The 21,846-nt window shown below is 41.1% G+C and overlaps 1 protein-coding gene and 1 long non-coding RNA gene across 7 annotated transcripts; one reads left to right on the top strand and one right to left on the bottom strand.

Annotated features, from left to right (window-relative positions):
* The first annotated feature begins 408 nt into the window (after positions 1–408).
* On the top strand, positions 409–10,354 carry LOC120736722. Its single transcript, XR_005696591.1, has 2 exons — positions 409–2,227; positions 10,245–10,354. It is a non-coding gene; the product is annotated as an uncharacterized LOC120736722 (long non-coding RNA).
* On the bottom strand, positions 5,733–21,565 carry tmem68 (transmembrane protein 68). 6 transcript variants are annotated; one of them, XR_005696587.1, is made up of 11 exons: positions 21,369–21,565; positions 20,951–21,093; positions 19,975–20,145; positions 14,117–14,216; positions 12,902–13,069; positions 10,577–10,770; positions 9,887–9,947; positions 9,316–9,455; positions 7,717–7,899; positions 6,730–6,816; positions 5,733–6,620 (listed from the first exon to the last, which is right to left on the bottom strand). XR_005696587.1 is itself a non-coding variant. In XM_040037003.1 (9 exons), exons 2-9 carry the CDS (start codon positions 21,002–21,004, stop codon positions 7,795–7,797), a joined length of 993 nt encoding a protein of 330 aa, XP_039892937.1. In that variant the 5' UTR covers positions 21,005–21,093; positions 21,369–21,565; the 3' UTR covers positions 7,373–7,794. The 6 variants fall into 6 exon arrangements, 1 of the variants encoding a protein (XP_039892937.1); XR_005696588.1 differs by having other exon boundaries at positions 6,730–6,811; XR_005696585.1 differs by having other exon boundaries at positions 5,733–6,816.
* Positions 21,566–21,846: the final 281 nt, after the last annotated feature.

Raw genomic sequence — 21,846 nt, 5'->3', positions numbered from 1 at the left:
AACTAAACAGCAGTGACGTTTGTAGGGTTACTGAAGTTGGGCTAGCTGGTATATAATGATGTGCTACGTGACCGCTAGCGACACAGCTATGTTAGCATAATATAAACAAGCTAACTTTTTTTCCACTCGATAAAAGTTAACGTGAGTGTTCTCGGTGGTCAGGAACAAATGTAATCGCATGGCAGGATGCTGTAAAAGGACCAAACTTCAGCCAGGAGAACAACTGAGATAATCCATCCACAATACGAGGTTAGTCATTCATATACTGCTGCATGGGCTGGGCTGTAGTTACATCCTAAGGTTTTAAAAACTGAGCTTAAATAAATGATTAGCGGTAATAAAAGCCGAGGGAGGTCAACAGTGATCACTGACTGTTTTAGGAGCTTTTTGAGATTAAATAGAAGAAAATACAAAACATTAAACATGTTAACAACACAAAAGCCATATTAAACGCAGACTACTTTAGGCTCGGAAGTAGGATTCGCCACGTCATCACTTAACGACCGGATATCTTCATTTAAACAGTCATACACTGCACAATTTTAAACTGTACTGTAATGAACAAAAATCCACAAAGTAGATATAAATCCACAAATCTGGCATAAAAATGGCTGCAAAAATCTATTCAGACTGAGCAGTTGGACCGAAAAACATGCAAACAGGCTGAAGTTTGACAACAGATACTTTTATGTGTGTGTGTGCGTGTGCGCAGTGTGAGTTTCCATCAGATATTTTCAGGAGACCAATCTCTATCGTGGCATTAATGTCTCTTCATTATTTTTCGGTTACTTTGAGATTTCCATGGACTTGTGTTTGATGGAGGAATACACTTGTGCTTTAGTGAAAATGTTGTATACATAAAGCTTTTGTGGGTTCAGCAGAAGCTGCATAACATAAGACAGATGTCCTGAAGTAATATTACAGTAGCTGAATCAACATTAGTGACAACTAAAAAGACTAAATGCTTTAAAATATACTAAACCTGATGATTTTCCATTTAAAGAAGGGACTTTTCCAGACCTACTATCTGGGAACAAACTCGGTGGTGAGTGATGTAGATGTAAAGCGTTTGTCTTTTGTCATTTTGTTTTCTTTCTTGGGATAAAGACACAAGTTTCATGATGGCACAATACTGTTAGAGAAAGGCATATACTGTACAAGGCTGTACATACTGCCTGTTCAGGAAACCAAGAGCAGGCTGTGGAAAGAACTTTCATGATCCCTTCAAATAAAAAAAAGTGAAATTACTGCTCGTCTTTGTTAATGAAAAAAGTGAATAAAATAAATCAGTAACTGGGCTGTCAGTGGATAAAGACAAAGTCTAAACATGTATATTTAATTAAAAATAGCACAGCATGTGTCAAACTAAAAAAATGTGAGGTGGCAAATGTAGAAATGGTTCTCAACTACTGCACCATCCTGGTGCGCAGTTCAAAAGCCAGCAGATGTGGTGGTATGCGTTAATACGCATGCCATGCATAACTTGCACATCTCTGAAGAAGACAGTTCGTCCACAGGTATTTGGATAGTGACGTAATTTTAGTAAATGTCGCTCCAGAACAGCTTTCAGCTACATTCATTGTTGTAGATATGGTTCCCCATTTGCAGACTTTTCATTGATGCTTTCTTCTGTGCTGAGTTAAGCACCGAGGGTTTCTCTGTTGTTTTGGAAACAGGGTTGCAAATGCAGGCCTGTATTTCTTAGACATCCAAGCAATTTATTTTAGTTTTCAGTTCAAAAATCAGCTGTAGCCTTAGTTTGCTCATCACCATCAACACACACAGTACATCCATATAAATATGTGTGGAACATGAAGCTACCTCAGTTTGTCTCATGAACAAACCCTTACAGATTGTCTGTCAGTTCATTTTCTTCTGTAACACAGTTGACACTTCTGTTTAAATGAAAATATGTTTACCAAAATTAAAATGAATTCCAAATAACAATACATATTAAACCCTATGAAAACCCTCCAAAGTATAACATTGATAGTATGACAGTTATATGGCATTGCAAATGGGCTGATTGTTGGTTTTATGATATAAAGGTGACTGTTGTTGTGATTTGACTAAATAAACATTTGACCTGAACAGAACTGAGGATTAGGGTTCAACTAAAAAATATTACTTTAGACCTTGTTTGATTAGAACTAGAAAGAGAGCAGATTTCTCCTGTTTTGGCTTCCTGTTAAATCCAGAATTCAAAATCCTGCTCCTCACATACAAGGTCTTAAATAATCAGGCCCCATCTTATCTTAATGACCTTGTAGTACCATATCACCCTATTAGAGCACTTCGCTCTGCAGGCCTACTTGTTGTTCCTAGAGTATTTAAAAGTAGAATGGGAGGCAGAGCCTTCAGTTTTCAGGCCCCTCTTCTGTGGAACCAGCTTCCAGTTTGGATTCAGGAGACAGACACTATCTCTACATTTCAAGATTAGGCTTCAAACTTTCCTTTTTGCTAAAGCATATAGTTAGGGCTGGACCAGCTGACCCTGAATCCTCCCTTAGTTATGCTGCAATAGACGTAGGCTGCCGGGGGATTCCCATGATGCACTGGGTGTTTCTTCTTCACTCATCATGTGTTTATACACCTCTCTACATTTAATTATTAGTTATAACAATTAATCTCTGTCTCTCTTCCACAGCATGTCTTTAATCTTTCTTCCTTCTCTCACCCCAGCCAATCACAGCAGATGGCCCCGCCCCTCCCTGAGCCTGGTTCTGCTGGAGGTTTCTTCCTGTTAAAAGGGAGTTTTTCCTTCCCACTGTCGCCAAAGTGCTGCTCATAGGGGGTCATATTGTTGGGTTTTTCTCTGTATGTATTATTGTAGGGTCGACCTTACAATATAAAGTGCTTTGAAGTGACTGTCGCTGTGATTTGGCATTTTATAAATCCCAGATGTGCTCCAGTGTTCATGACTTTGTTTTAGCTGCTTTCTGTGTTTAATTTGCCTTAAAATAAAATCTATTTTGATTTTTCCTTCATTTCGACATCATCACACAGGAGACAATGAGGCTGTACTTAGGGCACAGCTTAGTTTTCTAGTTAAACTGGAAAGCATGCGTGTGAGTCTGTGTGTGAAAGAGAGAGAGAGATGTTTTTACACTCGATAGCAGAATATGTGGCAGTTACTGTGCTTATACTAGTCTAGCAGTTGTTCCTCAGTACTGCATCATCTAAACCCCTCAGACTGTGTTTATTTGTAACATCAGTCGCACAATACTGCTATAAAGGAATGAAGAAGCAATAGAAAATATAGAAAACTTGCAGTTATATTGCAGTTTGTTTCTTGGTTTACTCTTCCTCCTTGTTTTCTTGCACTTTTATTGACTCTAAGAAAAACAATGTTCCATGTGTGAGTAAGATGTTCCAGTAACGGTTATTTATTAATAGCACAACATTTTTTTTGACCAGTCTGTTCCATAGACAAAGTCTACAAACATCAGGGACACATGACACGTGTTAAATATGTAATATAACAATCATAGAGCCATTGCAAAAACTCAATTCAGTTTGACGATCCAACATGTTTTTGACATGAGACTTAACAGGATATTTGACCGGGAGCCAGATTTGGGGAGGTTGCTATTGGTGTGTAATGGGAAACAAGGCTACAAAGTCTCCATCCACTAAAGTAAAATGTTTGTAGTTGGCTAAATGTAACCAAAGCACAGGCACAAGACTCTCATATCTGCATTTAGTCTTAAAGACTTGTTGGAGTGGTTCCACATGACGAGCACGTATTCTACTACCACTATAAGATGAGATAAATAGATTGTGTTTTTCTGTTAGTATTGTGGTCCAGCGACTGTCTCTATTCATCATCTATAACAGATCAAAGCTTTGCTGCTGTGCTCCAGACATACCTGCCAAGCACAATACAGAATTTAGCTATTGAACCAGGCAAAAACGATACTATGAAGTTTGAATGGTCAGCATCATTTGTGCAGCAGCAGCAGCTCCAGGCGGGATCGTCCAGTCTTAGTACAAGCACAGTAACCAGCAGGTTAAAAACAATCCTGTATAATCATTCTGTACAGATGTCTGTTTAGAGTTGGTTAAACATGGAATACCACAGATAGTGAACTGAACAACTTAAATGCTTATCTGTAAATAAATGTATGCAATGTGTACATGTTAAAAAAGAACATTCCTCTCTTTTTGAGTTCTGACTGTGAAGCGTGTCTCTAGAGGTGCGATGCCACCATGATGGCTATAAATATGACAGTAAAACACAGAGGAAAAAAAGATAAATGTGGTGTATGTGGTGTATTTAACAAAAGAAAAAACATGTTTAAGACAAAGTAATATTGGTCTTATCAGTACGTTGCATTGTGTGATGAAAGCATTCAATGGGGGAAAAGTACATTTTATTGTAAAAATAATAATTCAAGAATAATAAAAAAATAATCAAAATGAGTTTTTTGTACATATGAGATTTTTGTAAATTTTTATTTGAATCTAATGCAACACAAACTACCAAAATTCAGTTAATAAAGTACACTGTGGTCATTTATCTGGCCTCACGTTTGTTCATTTCATTTTCGAGTCAAAGCCTCATTGGTGGTAGATTCTCCAGGAGGAGCCACAAATCAAATCACCATCACAGGCTATCGGTGTTACACAACTAACCTCCTAACCCAAGGGGCTGGACAGCACAGGACGGGCTGCTGTGTGCAGAGTTGCTCGGATTCATTGCAACTAAGATATGGCAAAAGACATAATCAAAAATCTCCAACACTTCCACGTGTCTAAACGTATGTCTGGCTCATCTTTTGAGCCGACCTTGAGAAGTGCTCGCACTGCAGCAGATGGATGCACAAAGTTATCAAAGTATTTCCAAGTGTGAAGAATCATCAAGAGATTCAAAGAGAGCCACACAGTACAGAACAAGCCCGGCAGAGGCAGGGAACCAAAGAGTCACTCGAAGCCTGCACAGAAAAGGTTGCACACAATGAAAATCAGCCAACCGGAGATGGATTATGCAGACAGGAAGCACGTCCTCTCAGATGAAACTAGCTCTCTTTGGCCATGTTTGCAGAAAGAACATCAGGGGGGCTGATGATACTGACCCTGGTAGTTTCTGGTTTTTGTTGAAATTATTTTTTGTTTGTAAAGTTAAAATAATGTAAGCATCAAAAACTCTGTTTACATTTCTGTATGTTTTCTTCTTTACAAGCACAGGTGCAGTAATTAGGCCTCGATGTTGTGTTATGAACGTGGATGTGGGGGTGGGGGATTCCTGGTGTGAGCAGTGACTGATGTGGGTTTCAAAGCCCTCTGTTGGAGCCACAGGAAAATGTTTTGCTTGTGATGCTAAAAGTTGTGTTTACCCTTTAGGAGAAAGCTTTGTGTCATTGCCGAGGGAAACCTGTGTGGACTGGATGCTCCCATCTGGAACTGTTGCTGCTCCTGCACAGATTATGCTGTGGAGCTTTTTGTAGGACTCTAACCTAACAGGTAACTAAAAGCTGGGAGTAAAGTAGGAGGGATACTCCTGCTGAGGTGAGCAGCTCATTATGCTCATGCCTAGTTTTAAGTTACAGATCGCCGTGCTGATGCATGCACTGCTTTTCCCGTCTTTTACGTGTCGGGCCACTCACTGTAGAGCAACAACTAGTTTCATAGTAATTTGCTTCTTTATTGATCTTGTAATAAAAAACATAAATCCATCGTCTGACTCTCTGTGCTATGAACTACTCATTCCTCAAATAACAAACAAAGCAACATCTCAGTAAAGACATTTATTAACAGGCTGGAGTAGCTCTCAGTATTTAAAAGTTTAACACATACTTTACACTGTCAAACATTAAAAATACATGTTAGACCTCAACACTAGTGACATCAGTATGGAAAAAGGCAACCAGTGTGCAGACATTAATGCTCCAGTGAGACATGTCTCTGAGCTGGCAGTGACACCAGTGTGACAAAAGATCTGCTGAATCACAATATTCACATGTTTAGATATTGAAAAATACAGCAACTACACACAAACACACAAACTGTAACTGTATCTCCAAACCACAACCAAATTTGACTTTACGTTACAAATGATTAGTTAATAACAAAGCAGCTAAGAGCCCGGGGTAAAACTGATATCACCAAACTGACATGCAGTGTGCACACTGATATGACCAACAGAGGCTGTTTTTAGCAACGTTGCATTTGTTACAGCAACAATCAAACACAGTCATGTTCAACATCATCGTCTTTAAACACTTTGTTTTCTAATGATCAGTCATTGCTTTGGAACTTCAGCACAGTTCTTCCAGTCCAACGCCCTTCTTACTCCATCTTTGGGAAGCCGTCAGTTTCACCTTCTGAGTCAGGGAGTCAGAATTCAAATGTCTACTTTTGTGCAACCAGAAGTCCCAGATAACATATTTGTTGTCTCAATACTAAACAGTGAAAATCAGCTGGTCACCATTGATCTCCAGTTTCAGAAAAAGCTTTTTGCTCTTGTGTGTGAAGACAAAAATGAGCAACATAAAAATCCACACTGTGGCGTTTACGTGTCATTTGTTAGGCCCCATAAATCCAGGCCTGGACATCGGGCGCTCGCCCTCCACACGGATCCCCGATTTGTCATTTCCTGTGAGGTCATCCAGCACCAAGACCTATTTTCCCATTAACGTTTTTGGGGGAATTAAATCATTAGGGCTTTGTTTTTTTTAACTATTCTATTTAAAATTGAATAATAATAATAATACAAAGAAAATACTGTACCAGCCTTAGTAAGAAACTAAGAACTCTTTCCTTGCGTCCTTTCTTTGTATATCCAGACTCGCCTGTAGCTAGTAGTGTTCAGCTGTACTGAAACATAAAAAACAAAACAGCTTTCCTCAAAGAGCTGCATGTTACTGTGGATCCTTTCCATCTCTATACGTTACAGCAGCGGTCCCCAACCCCCGGGCCTCGGACCGGTACCGGTCCGTGAGTCGTTTGGTACCGGGCCGCGAGCGTTGAGGCTCAGGTGTGAAATGTATAGTTTTCAGGGTTTTTATCGGTTTTCAGTGTTATTTTGTTATCGTTTTTATCGTTAACTCTGTTTTCCTGGGTCTTTTCACGTGTGTTATGAATAAATCTTCTTTTTTTCAGTACCGGTACCAGTTTTATTTTGTTGTATTTATCCACGACACCTTAAAGGCCGGTCAGTGGCGCAAAAAAGGTTGGAGAACGCTGCTTTACAGGACATCCTTCAGTACCTGAGTGTTTGAGAACGATACAGTACTTCAGTGGTTGGTGGACGTAGTGAAACATTAATGTTCAGCTTTTCTTGTCATCATAAAGCACCCACCCATACCTTTTCTATAAGAAATATTGATTGATTGGTCTAAACTAATCACTGATCAACTCAAAAGGCATCGACAACAAAACACATTTATTTATTAAAAATCATTATGAATCACTTGTTGATGTAAATGCACTTTTAAATAAACACATTTGCCTTTTCTCCCACACAAACACAAAAAACTTACATCTAAGGTCACAATAATGTGTCTGAATTTGTCTGAATTCAAATAAATATTTGCTTTTCTTTCCGTCCTTTGAGAGATATTATTATGAAACCTGACTGCATCTTATAAAGTCTTAATTTCAACAGATTCATCTTGAATACGAATATATATAAAAGGGAGTCTATGTAAACAAAAATACATATCAGAGCTGTGCAATAAAAACATCGAGGACTTCAGATGCACATCAGCACCAAACCTGTGCAGACTGCAGCCACCTGATGCGTGGGTTTGGTCACATACTGGACAGTTTGTCTCTGTTGTAGTGTCACTGATGTTAGTGGGCTTTGTATTTGGTGTGGAATCTCTCCAACAAGGCTCTCAGGATGCTCCCTGGGATTTGCTGATGTGTGTCTATCAGAGACTGGACTGCTTGCTGCACCTTCAGAGTAAAAACACAAACATAGATTGTTTGAAGATTAACGTTTGGTGGAAAAGCAAAACATCCTCCACCCGTTTAATCAGCTATTAAGTTATAACCAACGAGTTCTTTACACTCAAGGACACTGTTAAGTATCCTACCGGGGGGGGGGGGAAGGACACTGGACTGAGTCAACAGTGCCATTAAGCAGGCCTACAGAGCGACACCCCTGCCTGCTGACCGGCTGCTCCTCAGAGTATTTATTCTTCTGACTACTTTTTACTTCCTATATTTTTAAAAAGACATCTGTACTTTTTTCTTCTTGCATTTTCAAAACCAGCTCATTACTTTTGGTTTGACAGATTTGAGGGGAGGTTTTTTTACATCACTCCGAGCCTCCAAACATCAAAGCGATTTGAGCCTGAACAGTAACACAACAGCAGTGCTGATCGTTTATGAGCGACATAATGTCGCATAAAAAGAGACGTGTGTGTATTGTCAGGGGCTGAAGTGGGCCGGTGTTTTTCTTTATTTCATTTCTTTCTTTTTTTGGAACAACACTGGAACGGCCACAGCTGTCCAGAAGTTGTGGCTGCGGTGTTTCGACATCTATCCAGTCAAGGTTGAGATGATTTCACAGGGAGAGAAAAGAACGAGACAACTTCACTCAGAGATGGAGGAAGATGAGAAAGACGGGGCAGGAGAGGAAGAGGAGAGGCTAGATTTAAAGGTAAGGACTGCTCACTGAGGGTAAAGCTTACATGTACGTCCTCGTGTATTTCAAGCACTGACATTGTGTTTGTTCATATTGTGAAACCTGCTGCTGACGTAGACTAACTGTGTTATTTAAAGACCAACGAGCCAAGACAGCGGAGCGAAAGATTAACAAGATTAGTGGGCAGTAGATCAAGTTTACACGACGATGACTTTAACTTACTAACAACTGAAGACATTTGAATTATTATAGCAAGTTCAAAACCGAGACGATGACAGTTGAATATGAGAAAATCTGCTGGTGCAGTCTTCCCACGCCTGTCTCCATTTCTCCGCTTGGCTCGACCCAGAGTTAGTTAGCAGCTACAGCCCAAGCTGGCAACACTAAGCCTTATCCAGAGGTCTCTGTACGGCTCCGCGGACCTGCTGCTTTGGTGTTGAACAGGTGGACTCTGTCTCTACCTTCAGCTTTCTGAGCACCCACATCTGCGCCCAGCAGCAGCTGCACTTCCTCCGTGTCCTGAGGAGGAAGAACCTGGACCAGGAGGTGGTCACACCCATACCTACATCCAAGTTTGAATGACCAACCGAGTACCCAGAGTAGATCACACAGGGAGAAATGGAAAGTCCACAGAGTAAGGCTCTGAGAAGGTCCAGAACCTTGCAGTGCAAACCAAAGCACTGCCATGCTGTTAGAGTGAAAGGAAGCAAAAGCTTACTCACTTTCTGTGCTAGTTCAGCAGCATTTATGTTGGGGTCATATGGGATGGGATCCCCAAGGAAGGTTCGAAACTTCACAGGAAATCCACCATAAACAGGAGCTATAGGGAGACGAAATCTCTCGTAGACCCAGCGGAAAAATCCTGGATAGACACATCAGAGAAAGAGCGTGTTCGATACGAGCTCAGACAGCAGTGCTTTGTTACAGAAACAAAATGTATGAAAATACATTATTACACAGGACAGTATCATTATTGTGATCAAGCCCCGCTGAGCTCCACAGTGTTGTTCTAGGTTAATGAAGGCTTTAACTCAGACGCTTCATTACAACAAACACTTACTTTGATTCCCTGAACCTGAACTCTACAACAGAACACAGCAGCAAATCAAAAACTACGATAAACGACTTTCAGTCTTTTTCAATGATAGGTTGCAAATATGTGCTGTGCTCCCTTGAACATGCGTCCCTAACCCCGGGAACAGACTGGCTCACATCCTGAAACTGAAACACTCCTGGGGTGATGCGAGACACCAGCAGCTTTCCTGGAGTAATACTGTAAGTGTCAAAACTTACTGAGCGTTCCCAGAGATCTGAAGCCTTCCCGCACATTCTGAGTAAACATTGGAATTACTGGCTGAAAAACAGAGAGTGCAACACAAAGAGATGATCAGAGACACGGTACTACCACAGAAGTATTATCATTAAATGTTAGAAATGTAAAATATTTTATTAGAATTGATATATATAGTTATAATGAGATGGCTGTTCATAAACACATTAATAACAGAAATATATTTTTCTTTCTAAGCTACATGTTTATTGTACAAGAGCAAAGCAATCTGTCACTGTTAGCTGTACGATGAACAGTTCACAGATATGCATGTATTTGCAAACAACAGTGTACAGAATTTAAAATCCCTCTCCTCACAAGGTCTTAAATAATCAGCCCCCACCTCATCTTAATGACCTCATAGTACCGTATCACCCCGTTAGAGCACTTCACTCTCAGGCTGTTGGTTTACTTGTAGTTCCTAAAGTATTTAAAAGCAGCGTGGGAGGCAGAGCCTTCAGCTTCCAGTTTGTTAGTTTTGTTTGTCAGTGATAAAGTATTAAAATAATGTGACAGTCACATTTCGTAAGTTTAGTTTCACTTGTATCAAATAGGGCAGGAAAGTACTGCTGTGGCCTGTTGATGGTTCAAAACATTTCAAACATTTCTCGCTCTGCACTGAAATGTGACTAAATTAGACTGAAACAACGCACCACTCGAGAATCAATGGCGACCTGGGCAAAGCCTTTCCGTTCGCCCCAGAGGAGAGGGTAGGTCTCATCACTAAACAGAGCTTCCCGCACTCCTCCCGGAGAAATCGCCAACAGGTGACCGTTCTTCAGAGCTCGAACACACTCCTCCTGAGGACCATGGATCACACTGAACACCTCCAAGAGCAATTTGAAACCTACAGTAATGAGACAAGACGACAGAGTAAGGAACAGACGGTCGCAGGGAATCACCAATACTTTACCATACTGTGCCCATGTTTCAAAGTATCCCCAGTGCATCCAATGAGCGTGAATGTTAGATAAAAGTACAAATGTCACAGTATTTTTGTAGCTAGCGTGACCCAGAGTACTGAAAGTCTGAGGTATAAAAGGCCAACAGCAATGAAGATAGCAGTCTCTGTTAGAGATGGACCGATCCGATATTACATATCGGTATCGGTCCGATACTGACGTAAATCACTGGATCGGATATCGGAGAGAAATAAAAAATGTAATCCAATTCATTAAATATCAAAAAAAGCACCTCACAAAACTTGCGACACTCGGCTCATAACCGTAGCACGTCGCAGCAGTGTGCTCACGTGATAGAGCGGCTGTGTGTATTTGTAGCCTCGCTACCAAACCAGCATTTCATCTCCGAGGAAGTGATCCCAGAGAGAATCAGAATCAGAATCAGAATCAGAATACTTTATTAATCCCTGGGGGAAATTATTTAAAGCAAGTGTGCAAGTTCATCTCTGAATGTTTGTAAAGCATTCCCACATTAAGCTTAACAACCGATATATGGGGCGACTGCCTCCCTCTCTCCCTCCCTCTCCTGCTGCTACTTCAATCATGAAACTGATCAATGATCAGCTGATCGTCTCTCTTGTTTGTTTTTGGCCCACTTTGCACCAGAAAGAGGAAACCAGCGGCTGAACAACAGCAGCACGTTTAAGCTTGATAAGCTGTTGTTAGAATTTATTTAATATTACTTTCTACTCCAGGATCCTTTTCTACAGCTGACGTAACTGTGCAGGGGCGGATCTAGCAAAGTTTAGCCAGGGGGGCCGATAGGGCATGAACAGGGAAAAGGGGGCACAAAGACATACTTTTCTTTCTTATTCTCATTTAAAATGTCGAGCTTTTAATAAATAATTATCTGAATCTTACACCCAAAGTTTTAATCTGATGTAAAATGTATAGAAGTCCATTACTGTATATAGTAACTGTTAAGTCTAATATACCCTAGTAAGCTATAGTACTTTTTCCATCTGTGCAGTCTGCAATTCTGCTGAAGAAAGATGTTGAATCTATTTAATTATTCTTGAAAAATTATTTATTTCTGTGCATTTTTTTTTCACACTGCATCAAATTAAAGTTGATTACGTTGATTAAGCATCATGAGGTGGAGGGTGGGGGGTTGGTTCCCTATTTTTTTTTCTTTTGCTGGGAGTTTGCAACCCTATTAGTTAGGTTGCTTAATATTTCTGCTAAGTACTCTTTAAAATACCAGAATAGGGAGGATGGAGCAGGTTTAAGTTTATTAGATTGATCAGTTTTGCTGAACTATGTAATATTTTGGGTGCAGTGTATTTTTTACATACAGGTTTAACAGAATAGCTTTAGTGTTGTTGTTTATTTAAACTTGAGTATAAACTTATACAAAAAGCAGCAAGATATTTAAAAAACAGTTTTATTGATTAAAAAACACTATATCGGATTCATATCGGTATCGGCAGATATCCAAATTTATAATATTGGTATCGGACATAAAGAAGTGGTATCGTGCCATCTCTAGTCTCTGTCTGTGGCGCTCCTGTGTTGTACATCAGCCAATCACAAAGGACCACCTAGTCCAGCGATGCAAACATCACATTTCCACCTGTGGTTCTGTGTGGGCCAACACACCTTCAATGCATGTCATGTAAGACTGACTAATAATCATTTGCTCGTGTTGACGTCTTTAGTGCAGGTTGTTATTTACGTAACAGCGGTATCTTCTCCAGCTTCAGACCTCGGTTGGAAATTTTGATCAAGAACATATTTTATCTCCATCATTTCTTCCTCTTCTCGATCTGCAAAGATTCTGGTGATAGCTAACATAATTTCTTTCTTTGTATGTTGAATGAAAATTTTCTATTAAGAAAATGATATGATTTGGGTTGTTTGTTTGTTTTCAGCTAAAAAATAAAACAAAAACTGAGTGAATATCCTACAAGTGGTTTCATGGAGCATCTGGAGAAGAATGATGACACAGTCGTTCTGGGAAAGTGTTTAGTGTGTGCTCCGTGTTAACGTTTGCACATGGGTCGGTGTGTACAGTACCTGGGATCTTAAAGAGGAAGTGGTCGGCTACGGAGTGGCAGGTCCGTCCCTTCTGAATGATAACGTGAGCGAGGAAGTAGTAGTAGTCGACTGGAATGGCTCCGTGATAGTACACGATCAGAGCTGGTCCTTCATCGGGAATCTTTTCCATACCATGAACCTCATACCCTAGTACACAGATAGCATTAGGGATAAATCAATTATACATAGATGGCGCTGCATTAGACACTTGGTAAGAACTTTATTGTCATCTTCAGAGTTTTTGATTGGTGGAGAGGTTTCACCACTGCAAGGCGATTCTTCAGTCCTAAAACACCTGATGGAGAGTCTCAGGTGAGGGTTGGTGACCCACTATTAATCACACGAGTCATTGCGTGAGCCGAGGTATCGACCAGGGTGTGGTCTATTATGGCCCACCCTGCTATCATGTGAGTTATTGAGGTCATATGAGCCAAGGACAGGACTCATCCAGAAAGGGATCCCAAGACTGCATCATCTGCAAAGCCACCGTGTGGCCTCAACAACGGTTGTTCACAGCGTCTCACAGCGATGGTGAGTCAACTGCTGTGTCTATATTCCAAAATTCAAACACTGGTAATCTGAACAGACTGTATGTGTACAGCTGTGCTTGTCCTGTTAAGATGGCTGAACATTTGTAGAGTGGTTGTTTGCTCTCGCTTCTACACACAGAGCATACACTACATCAGGGGTGGGCAACTCCAGGCCTCGAGTGCCGGTGTCCTGCAGGTTTTAGATCACACCCTGGGTTAACACACCTGAATCACATGATTAGTTCATTACCAGGCCTCTGGAGAACTTCAGAACTGTTGAGAGTCATTTTATCCCTTTAAATCAGCTGTGATTGATCATGGACACATCTAAAACCTGCAGGACACCGGCACTCGAGGTCTGGAGTTGCCTACCCCTAGCCTGTGTTTGGGTGTTTTGTTCTCGGGATTCACGAGGACAGAAAGTGAAACCTGCAGTTTGATGTCAAGCCCACGAGAGGCTACACGAAGCTCTCCATCAGCTGTTAGCACTGACCTCGCCTGTTGGATGAGGGGTGACAAACCAAACAAACCAAACAAACTTTTCAAGCACGACTAAGAACTCATACACATGTACAGTGCTGGCTTTAACCAAATGGAGGCTGTTACTGATAGCAGTGGATGTAGAGCACTGTGTCATCGTAAATGAAGGACCTTGGTGTCCTACCATGCCAGATGGCTCCGTGTCCATCCCACAGAGTAGCTAAGGTCTTCCTGGCTCCGTCCCACAGGTTGTTACAGTAAGCTTCTTTCAGCTGATTCTTCCTCTGGTAGAAGAAATAAGCAGAACTTTATCACCTGCTCACGCTTTCAGGAGATCATCAATATTCACTTTTTATAACATAAGTGAACATTACCTACAATGTAATGAAATTATCTACAAATAAAGACATAAATTGATATAATTATATAAATGCTTGACATTTATGAAGCAACAAATAGGTTGCCTAAAATGACCTCATCTGCACAAGACACTCCAGCATCCTAAATAACACCACTCTATGAAACACTAGAGCACCTGAAATCAGCTGACCTGTTCATCAACTTTACCACAAACACACAAAAAGCATCATAAACTCTTCACCACTAATGCAGTGTTTGTTCCCAACGACTGTTATAAAAAACGAGACATCGTGAATATACAGTGAAACACAGTCAAAGGAGCTTGCAAAGAAAAGCGTCTGGACTTCTTTAAGTTGCTTGAAGACGTTTCACCTCTCATCTGAGAAGCTTCTTCAGTTCTAAGGTCAAATGGTGGAGAGGTCCCAGATTTAAACCTAGTGGGAGTTTCCCCCCACAGAGGGACAAAAGGACCCCCTGATGATCCTCTAATCGCCTGAGCCAAGGTGTGAAACTGGGTGTGGGTCCCAATCACCCAGAGTTTCGGGTGAGCTCATTGTGAAACCTGACCCCACCTTATCATGTGATATCTCGAGGTCAGATGGCCCAGGATGTGAGTGGGCGTTAAGGCGTCTGGGAAGGGAACTCAAAACTGGATTATAGATGGCAAACAGTTGGTGTCGTAAACCACCGCCTCTGTTCAAAGATGGTCGCTCACAGTGGACATAGATGCTTCTTTCACTCCTCTTTCAAACCATCTGTCCTCTCTGTCCAAAATGTGAACGCTGGCATCCTCGAAAGAGTTTCTTTGCAAGCTCCTTTGACTACGATGACCTGGATGACTGAGAACCTTCACAGACACAGAGAAACACATTTGAGCTTCACCTACTTCCAACATGTGTGAATAAGATCTGAAGGCATTAAAGCAACAGTTGTAAGTAGTGTAAAGAACAACTATTACTTTAATGACATATTTGGTTTCGCGGCTGTTATCTTGACCTTGACGAAGGCCACGAGCTGAAACTTTGCAGCATCTTGGAACGCGGACTTGTTGGGACTTAAACATCTCGAAAATGAGAAAATAGGAAATGAAATCAGCCACAGAGCAAAGGTGACGTCAAGCAATGATGTGAAAGAGCAACAGATGTGGTTGAAATCTTCATTATCAAACGTGCTTATCTGCTTATGATTAAATCAAAACTTTTAGATAATGATATTTCGTAATCTGTTTGTGGTTCAGCCACAGCCTCTGATCGCCTCCCCACTGACAGGATGTTCGATATCGAAGTTTCGATACTGTGCCGAGCTTCTGACGTGCAGAAGTTTAGAAACACTGCTCCAAACACCCAGGTCATGTGACCGTGACTAAATGAGACTTTGGTGCGGTTCAGCTCTGTTTCAACAGAGTCGGGCTGGGTTTGTCATGCTGTTGCTTCCATTTCTCACATTCACATGTATAAACGAAAACAACGCCCAATCTCTCCTTATTATTTCTGCTGTGGGTTGTAAAAGCCAGCAGACACGACCAGTCAAACGTCTGGACACACCTTCTTATTTAATAGTTTCTTCTATATTTTTACTACTGTCTACATTGTACATATATACCACCGCCTTTCCACATATGAAGCAACATATATGGAATTATGTAGCAAAGACAAAAAGTATAAATAACTCTACATGTTTATGTCTTATATTTTAGATTCCTGTAAGAAGCCACCCAGCTGCAAACCCTCGGCCTTCTCTCAGCTTCATGATGTCGTCACCTGAGATGGTTTCACCTCACAGGTGAGCCTGTCAGGTTCATTGGTGGAGTTTCTTGCCTTCTTCATGGTGTTGGGACCATCAGTCATGTTGTGCAGCAGTCAGGTTGGTGCACAGCTGACAGCCATGTTTGACAGCTGTTAGAGTTCATATTATGGCAACAACCAATGAGCTAAGTAAAGAGAAACAACAGCCCATCATTACTGTAAGAACTGAAGGTCAGTCAGTCGGAAACTTTGAATGTGTCCCCAAGTGCAGTCAGAAAAACCATCAAGACTACGATGAAACTGTCTGACATGAGGACGCCCCAGGAAAGGAAGACCAGGAGTCCCTCTGCTGCTGAGGATACAATCATCCGAGTCACCAGCCTCAGAAATCACAAGTTAACAGCAGCTCAGATTAGAGCCCAGATAGATGCCACACAGAGCTCCAGTAGCAGACACATCTCTACATGTTCAGAGCAGACTGTGGGAATCAGGCCTTTATGGCTAAATAGCTGCTGAGAAACCACGACTAAGGAAAAGCAACAAGCAGAGATTTGTTTGGGCCAAGAAACACAAGATGAGTCCAAATTGGAGAACTTTGATTCCACCCCCGTGTCTTTGAACGATGGTCTCTACATGCATGGTTCCCACCATGAAGCATGGAGGAGGAGGCGTGATGTGGGGGGGCTTTACTGGTGACACTGTTGGGGATTTATTTAAACTGAAGGCACACTGACCCAGCATGGCTACCACAGCATCCTGCAGCAACATGCCATCCCATCATGTATTGTTCAACAGGACAATGACCCCAAACACACCTGCAGGCTGTGTGAGGGCTGTTTGACCAAGAAGGAGAGTGATGGAGTGCTGCACCAGATGGTCTGGCCTCCACCGTCACCTGACATAAACCCAGTGGAGATGGTTTGGGATGAGATGGAGCGCAGAGTGAAGGCAAAGGACCAACAAGTGCTCAGCACCTCTGAACTCCTTCAAGACTGTTGGAAACCATTTGAGGTGACGACCTCATGAAGCTCATGGAGAGAACGCCAAGAGTGAGCAAAGCAGGAATCAAAGCAAAGGGCGGCTGTTAGGAAGGATCTACAATGTAAAACATGTTTTGAGTTGTTTCACACTTTTGTATAATAATTAATAATTAATAACTAAATTCCATGTGTGTTCAATCATACTTCTGATGCTTCAGTGAGAATCTACAATGTAAAAAGTCAAGAAAAATAAAGAAAAACCGTTAAATGAGAAGCTGTGTCCAAACGTTTGACTGGCAGTGTAGAGTATCCAGTCACTGAAACAATAACATCCAAAGTGTAAGAGTTGTTGCATTTAATTATTAGTGTATCATTCATCCCTGGCTCTCTTCCACAGCATTTCTTTGTCCTATCCTTCCTCCCTCACTCTGACCGGTTGCAGCAAACAGCCTCCGTTCCTGAGCTGGAGGCTTCTTCCTGTTCAAAGGGAGTTTTTCCTTCCCACCTTTGCCATAGTGCTTGCTCATAGGGGTCATATGATTGTTGGGGTTTTCTATATTTTCTTTTTTATTATTATAGGACTTTTACCTTACGATATAACGTGCACTGAGGCAACTGTTGTTATGATTTGGCGCTATATGAATAAAACTGAATTTAATTGAAGTGGTCCATGAGCCAAGGAGCTACAGAAAAACCTGGAATCAGCAGGTACCATTGTTTCAAAGAAAACAATGATTAGTGGACTCTACCACCATGGCCTGTATGTATGCTCACCACACCACACTGATAAAGACAAAGCATGCTGAAGTACATTTAAAATTTGCTGAACAACACTCAGACAAGCCTGGGAAATAGTGGGAAATGCTAATAGTTTCTCCATACAGGACGTGGTCTGAAGCTGTCATTATCAACTTTTATACAAAGTATTAAATAAATTTCCCTGTGGCATTTTTCATTATTACACATTACTTAATTTATAGACATCAATGGTTGGATTTATTTGCATGTGTGGATTGGATGGGTAGTTACTGACAACCCAGTCAAGACTTCCTGTTGGGAAGAATTTGATGCCAATTTGATGTAAATAGTTTTTGGGTTTTTTAAGACCAGACCAGCAGTATTTATACTGTAAAAAGCTAGAAACCCATCCGTTAATTACAGGCAACCTATTACTTAACAAATTTCACCAAATGTTTTTCATGAAGTTCTTTTCTTTTCCCTATTTTGTCACCACTGACGCGTCTGGTGCAAATATCTCATAAATAGGAGGCATGCAGGTTCACTGAGTAAAACATCATGCCTCTGTCACATGACACAGGATCCACAGTACCTATACGTAATAAAGGAAAGTGTCTTTGTGGTTCAGATGTTGCTCAGAAGAAGATGATTTAAAAGTGTATTAGTCCACAGGCATGAAAGGAACTGTTACGAATTAGCCCATAAAAACGTAACAAAGGTTTTTAGTTAACAGTTTTTTCGAATAAATTTTTTTTTTTGAGTAAAAATAAAAAATAATGGCATGCCAGCTTTGTTTTTATAGGACAAACCTTTACGAGATCAACTCCTAAAAGCTTAAAAGTGAACAAAACACTTCCAATTTACTTTATAAATTCCTTTCTGCTGAGCAGCTGAAACAGCTTCATGAGTGTTAGAAGAACTTTTCTGAAGCACATTGCTCTTCACCATCACAGCTTGCCGTCTTTAAGAGTGTCAGTATTTTTCTTTTGATGTTTGTGGGGCAATTTCTCCAAAACTTGTGTTGATCACAATTATTGACAGGCTGGTATAATAAGTGGGTTTGAAACTGTGCAGGGCTCCTCTGCATCAGCTCACTGCATAGCACTATCGACATGTGGGGATAGCCATGTTGGCCAGCAGGTGTCACTGTGGAGAGAGGTTTCAGATTGTTTCAAACCTTCGATACAATTTTGGCACAAATGCTTTTGAATGTTTCACAAAGCCTTGCTTTCCCAACATTCCCCGTCCCCAGTCGGACTGGGAGTGACGTGTTTGGCCACATGGTCTCCTGTTTGATTGTCTGAGTGTCATTCAAAAACGATGTGCGTTTTACAGATCATTGGGAAAAAAACAGTAAGTAGAGTTTCAGCCTAACACGTCTCTCTGCAACAAAGACAAACAAAGACAGCAACATCACAAGTGTAACAACCTGCCTGACTGTCAGAAATGTGATGTCGGGTGAGCAGGCCAGCATATGCTGTGTGGCCCGAGAGCAGCGGCCCTTTGCTGCGTGTCTTCCCCTTATTATTTATCTAAAGTAGTGTTGATTCTAATTTGTGCATCCAATTTTTATTTTCTAAAGTAATGAAAGACGTATGCTGTACAATCTTTCCAAACCTGGAAAAAGAACAGTTCAAAGAAATCCTTACTTTTAAGTAAAGTGTGTAATATGTGCAATAATGACTTTTCTGGAGTAATGACCCCACCACTGATCACAACAAACACCTCCAGGGTGCACAAACATTTGACCATGCATGGATTTAATGTCTGTGATATACTGCTTAGAGATGATCTCAATGAGAATTGATTATGGAACTGGATTTGCTAAATTCTTATCAATTCCCATCCCTACTTAGGCCTCATATATAAAACTATAAAATACAAACTCAATACTTTGAATCAACTTCAATCGATGCCTGGTTTATTTTTATAAAATAACAAGTGAGCAGGCCTCACCTGTCCATGGAACTACTTGCCAGTCAACTGTCCTATTGATGTTGAACCTCTAAAACCAGGGAACTATGTAAAAAAATAGCTGTGAACTCCTTTGCTTAAATCTGAAAGTTTCAATCAGACAGTCCTACAAACACTGCGCAGATGTCAGAAGCTACTAAAATGGTGTTTTTGTCCCAAACATTATGGAGGGAGCTGCAGATGATAACTAAACACTGAAGGTCCTTTTATTTGTGTGACTGCGAGTGTAAGCACTGTTTACTTACCTTGTAGACATGAAGGAAGAGTATAGAGAGGTAAAGGAAGATAACGATGAGGAAAGGCACGATGAAGACGATGGCTAGGGGTGTGAAGACCCACAACAGGTATTCCAAGACACTCAGATAGTCCTCTTGATCAAGACCCGCCCATTCCTCCCATGCATGAAACAAACACACCTGTCGACCAGGACCAGAATGTCAATACTAACATCCCTCACTTTGGTCCAGGTGAAAACATCTCAGTAATTACTGGATACGTAACACATTCTTGTTTGTATCAGCAGTGGTTAACTGTGTTATGTAACATCACAGTTGGACATAAAATACCACTGTGGGAGAATCTAGAGTTTCTAAGCGACGGACACCATAGAAGCTCCTTTCAATGCTTAACATGTGACGCAGTGATGGTATAACACTCTTACTAATACCAGGTCAGATCGTAATAACAACTACAGTCCAGGACAAATGATCTACATTTAAATTTAGAACGGCGTGGGGCCCACAATCTGAACGCCTCCTCTGTGGAGGAGTGGGCCTCAAAGAGGGCTGGAGAGACATCCCATCATGCACACTGTGGGACTTATTATCCACTTGTTGCCAACATAGTGTGAAAAATCCATCCATGCAGCTTTTTCCGCTTCTCCTTGAGGCCGGCTGGAGCCTATCCCAGCTGTGTAAGGGCAAGAGGCAGGGTACACCTGGACAGGTCGCTAGTCTGTCGCAGGGCCAACACTATGGGCGATTTAGACTCACCACTCCACCAATCTCTTTGGACTGTGGGAGGAAGGTCCCGGAGAGAACATGCAAACAGAAAGATCTGATGGTGCAGCAGTGTTAACCCTCTATTATGGACAGTGTTATTGTATTATGTGCGTCTTCAAATAAAATCATGCATGAACACCAAAGCTGATGTTAAATAAATAATACATTTCTTTCTAGGTGAGCTCGATTTCATTATCAAGTCCTTGGACAGGACGCATACCAAGACAGAGAGCGTGTCCTCCGCGCCCGTCAGGCATGACTGGTTGCCTGACATAGTGCTCTGCTCTCAGCCACGAGAACTCCAGCTCAGCCGACTGACGCTCCGATCAGGTCTCAGGCAGACTGCATAGAGAACACCTGCTGCTACATAGAAAGGAGGTAAAGGAGGACGCAGCAGCTTTTTAAAATCAAATAACTGACAGCAACTTTACATAGCATTAGTATCTAGAACAGCACCACAGTGTTACTGGAATAGGAAGAGGCTACATTTGATCAGCAAAATGACAACAGCGAGCTGGGGTATAATAACTGACTGTGAGCTAAGTCTCATTGAAGGAGCTGGAAAATCTGACATTTCTCAATAAACCTCTAATTCTAAGAGCCAACTCCACGGTTACAGACATAAAAACGGTACCTACCGACTGCTTACTCGGTAAAGCGTGCCATTAAAATGTAGCACGACATTCAATATTACACTAGCAAAACCTATGCTTCTTAGAGCTATCAACTATCCTGTCCATCAACCCGGAACATCGTCGGGCGAACACAGAGTCGCAGATTTCTATCCTAAAACTGTGCCGATGAAAGAGTTCTACTCGCGAACAAGGAAGAGTTTCCGGGTCGACTCGTTCGCTTCAAAATAAAAACAAAACTCAATTGCACCGGCTTTCAAACAGTAACTATATACAGTCATAGTTTTGAGAATATAACCCTCAAAAGTAAAAGTGGAAAATGTCAAAAGATGCCATTAAATTTAAAAAGCGCAATAAAATCAGTAAAAATAGATACATTAATGTAGCTATAAAGCAATTAAAATGAAACAGTTGGTGTTCTAATGACCATGAGATTTAGTGATTTTAAAGGGAAAATTTTGTTAGAATTTTTTCTATAAAAAAC

Source organism: Simochromis diagramma, unplaced genomic scaffold (genome assembly GCF_900408965.1).
Source record: "Simochromis diagramma unplaced genomic scaffold, fSimDia1.1 OVJJ01000630.1, whole genome shotgun sequence".
NCBI lineage: Eukaryota > Metazoa > Chordata > Actinopteri > Cichliformes > Cichlidae > Simochromis > Simochromis diagramma.
The sequence above is the reverse complement of the archived record's forward strand: the minus strand, read 5'-3'. Positions and strand labels throughout refer to the sequence as shown.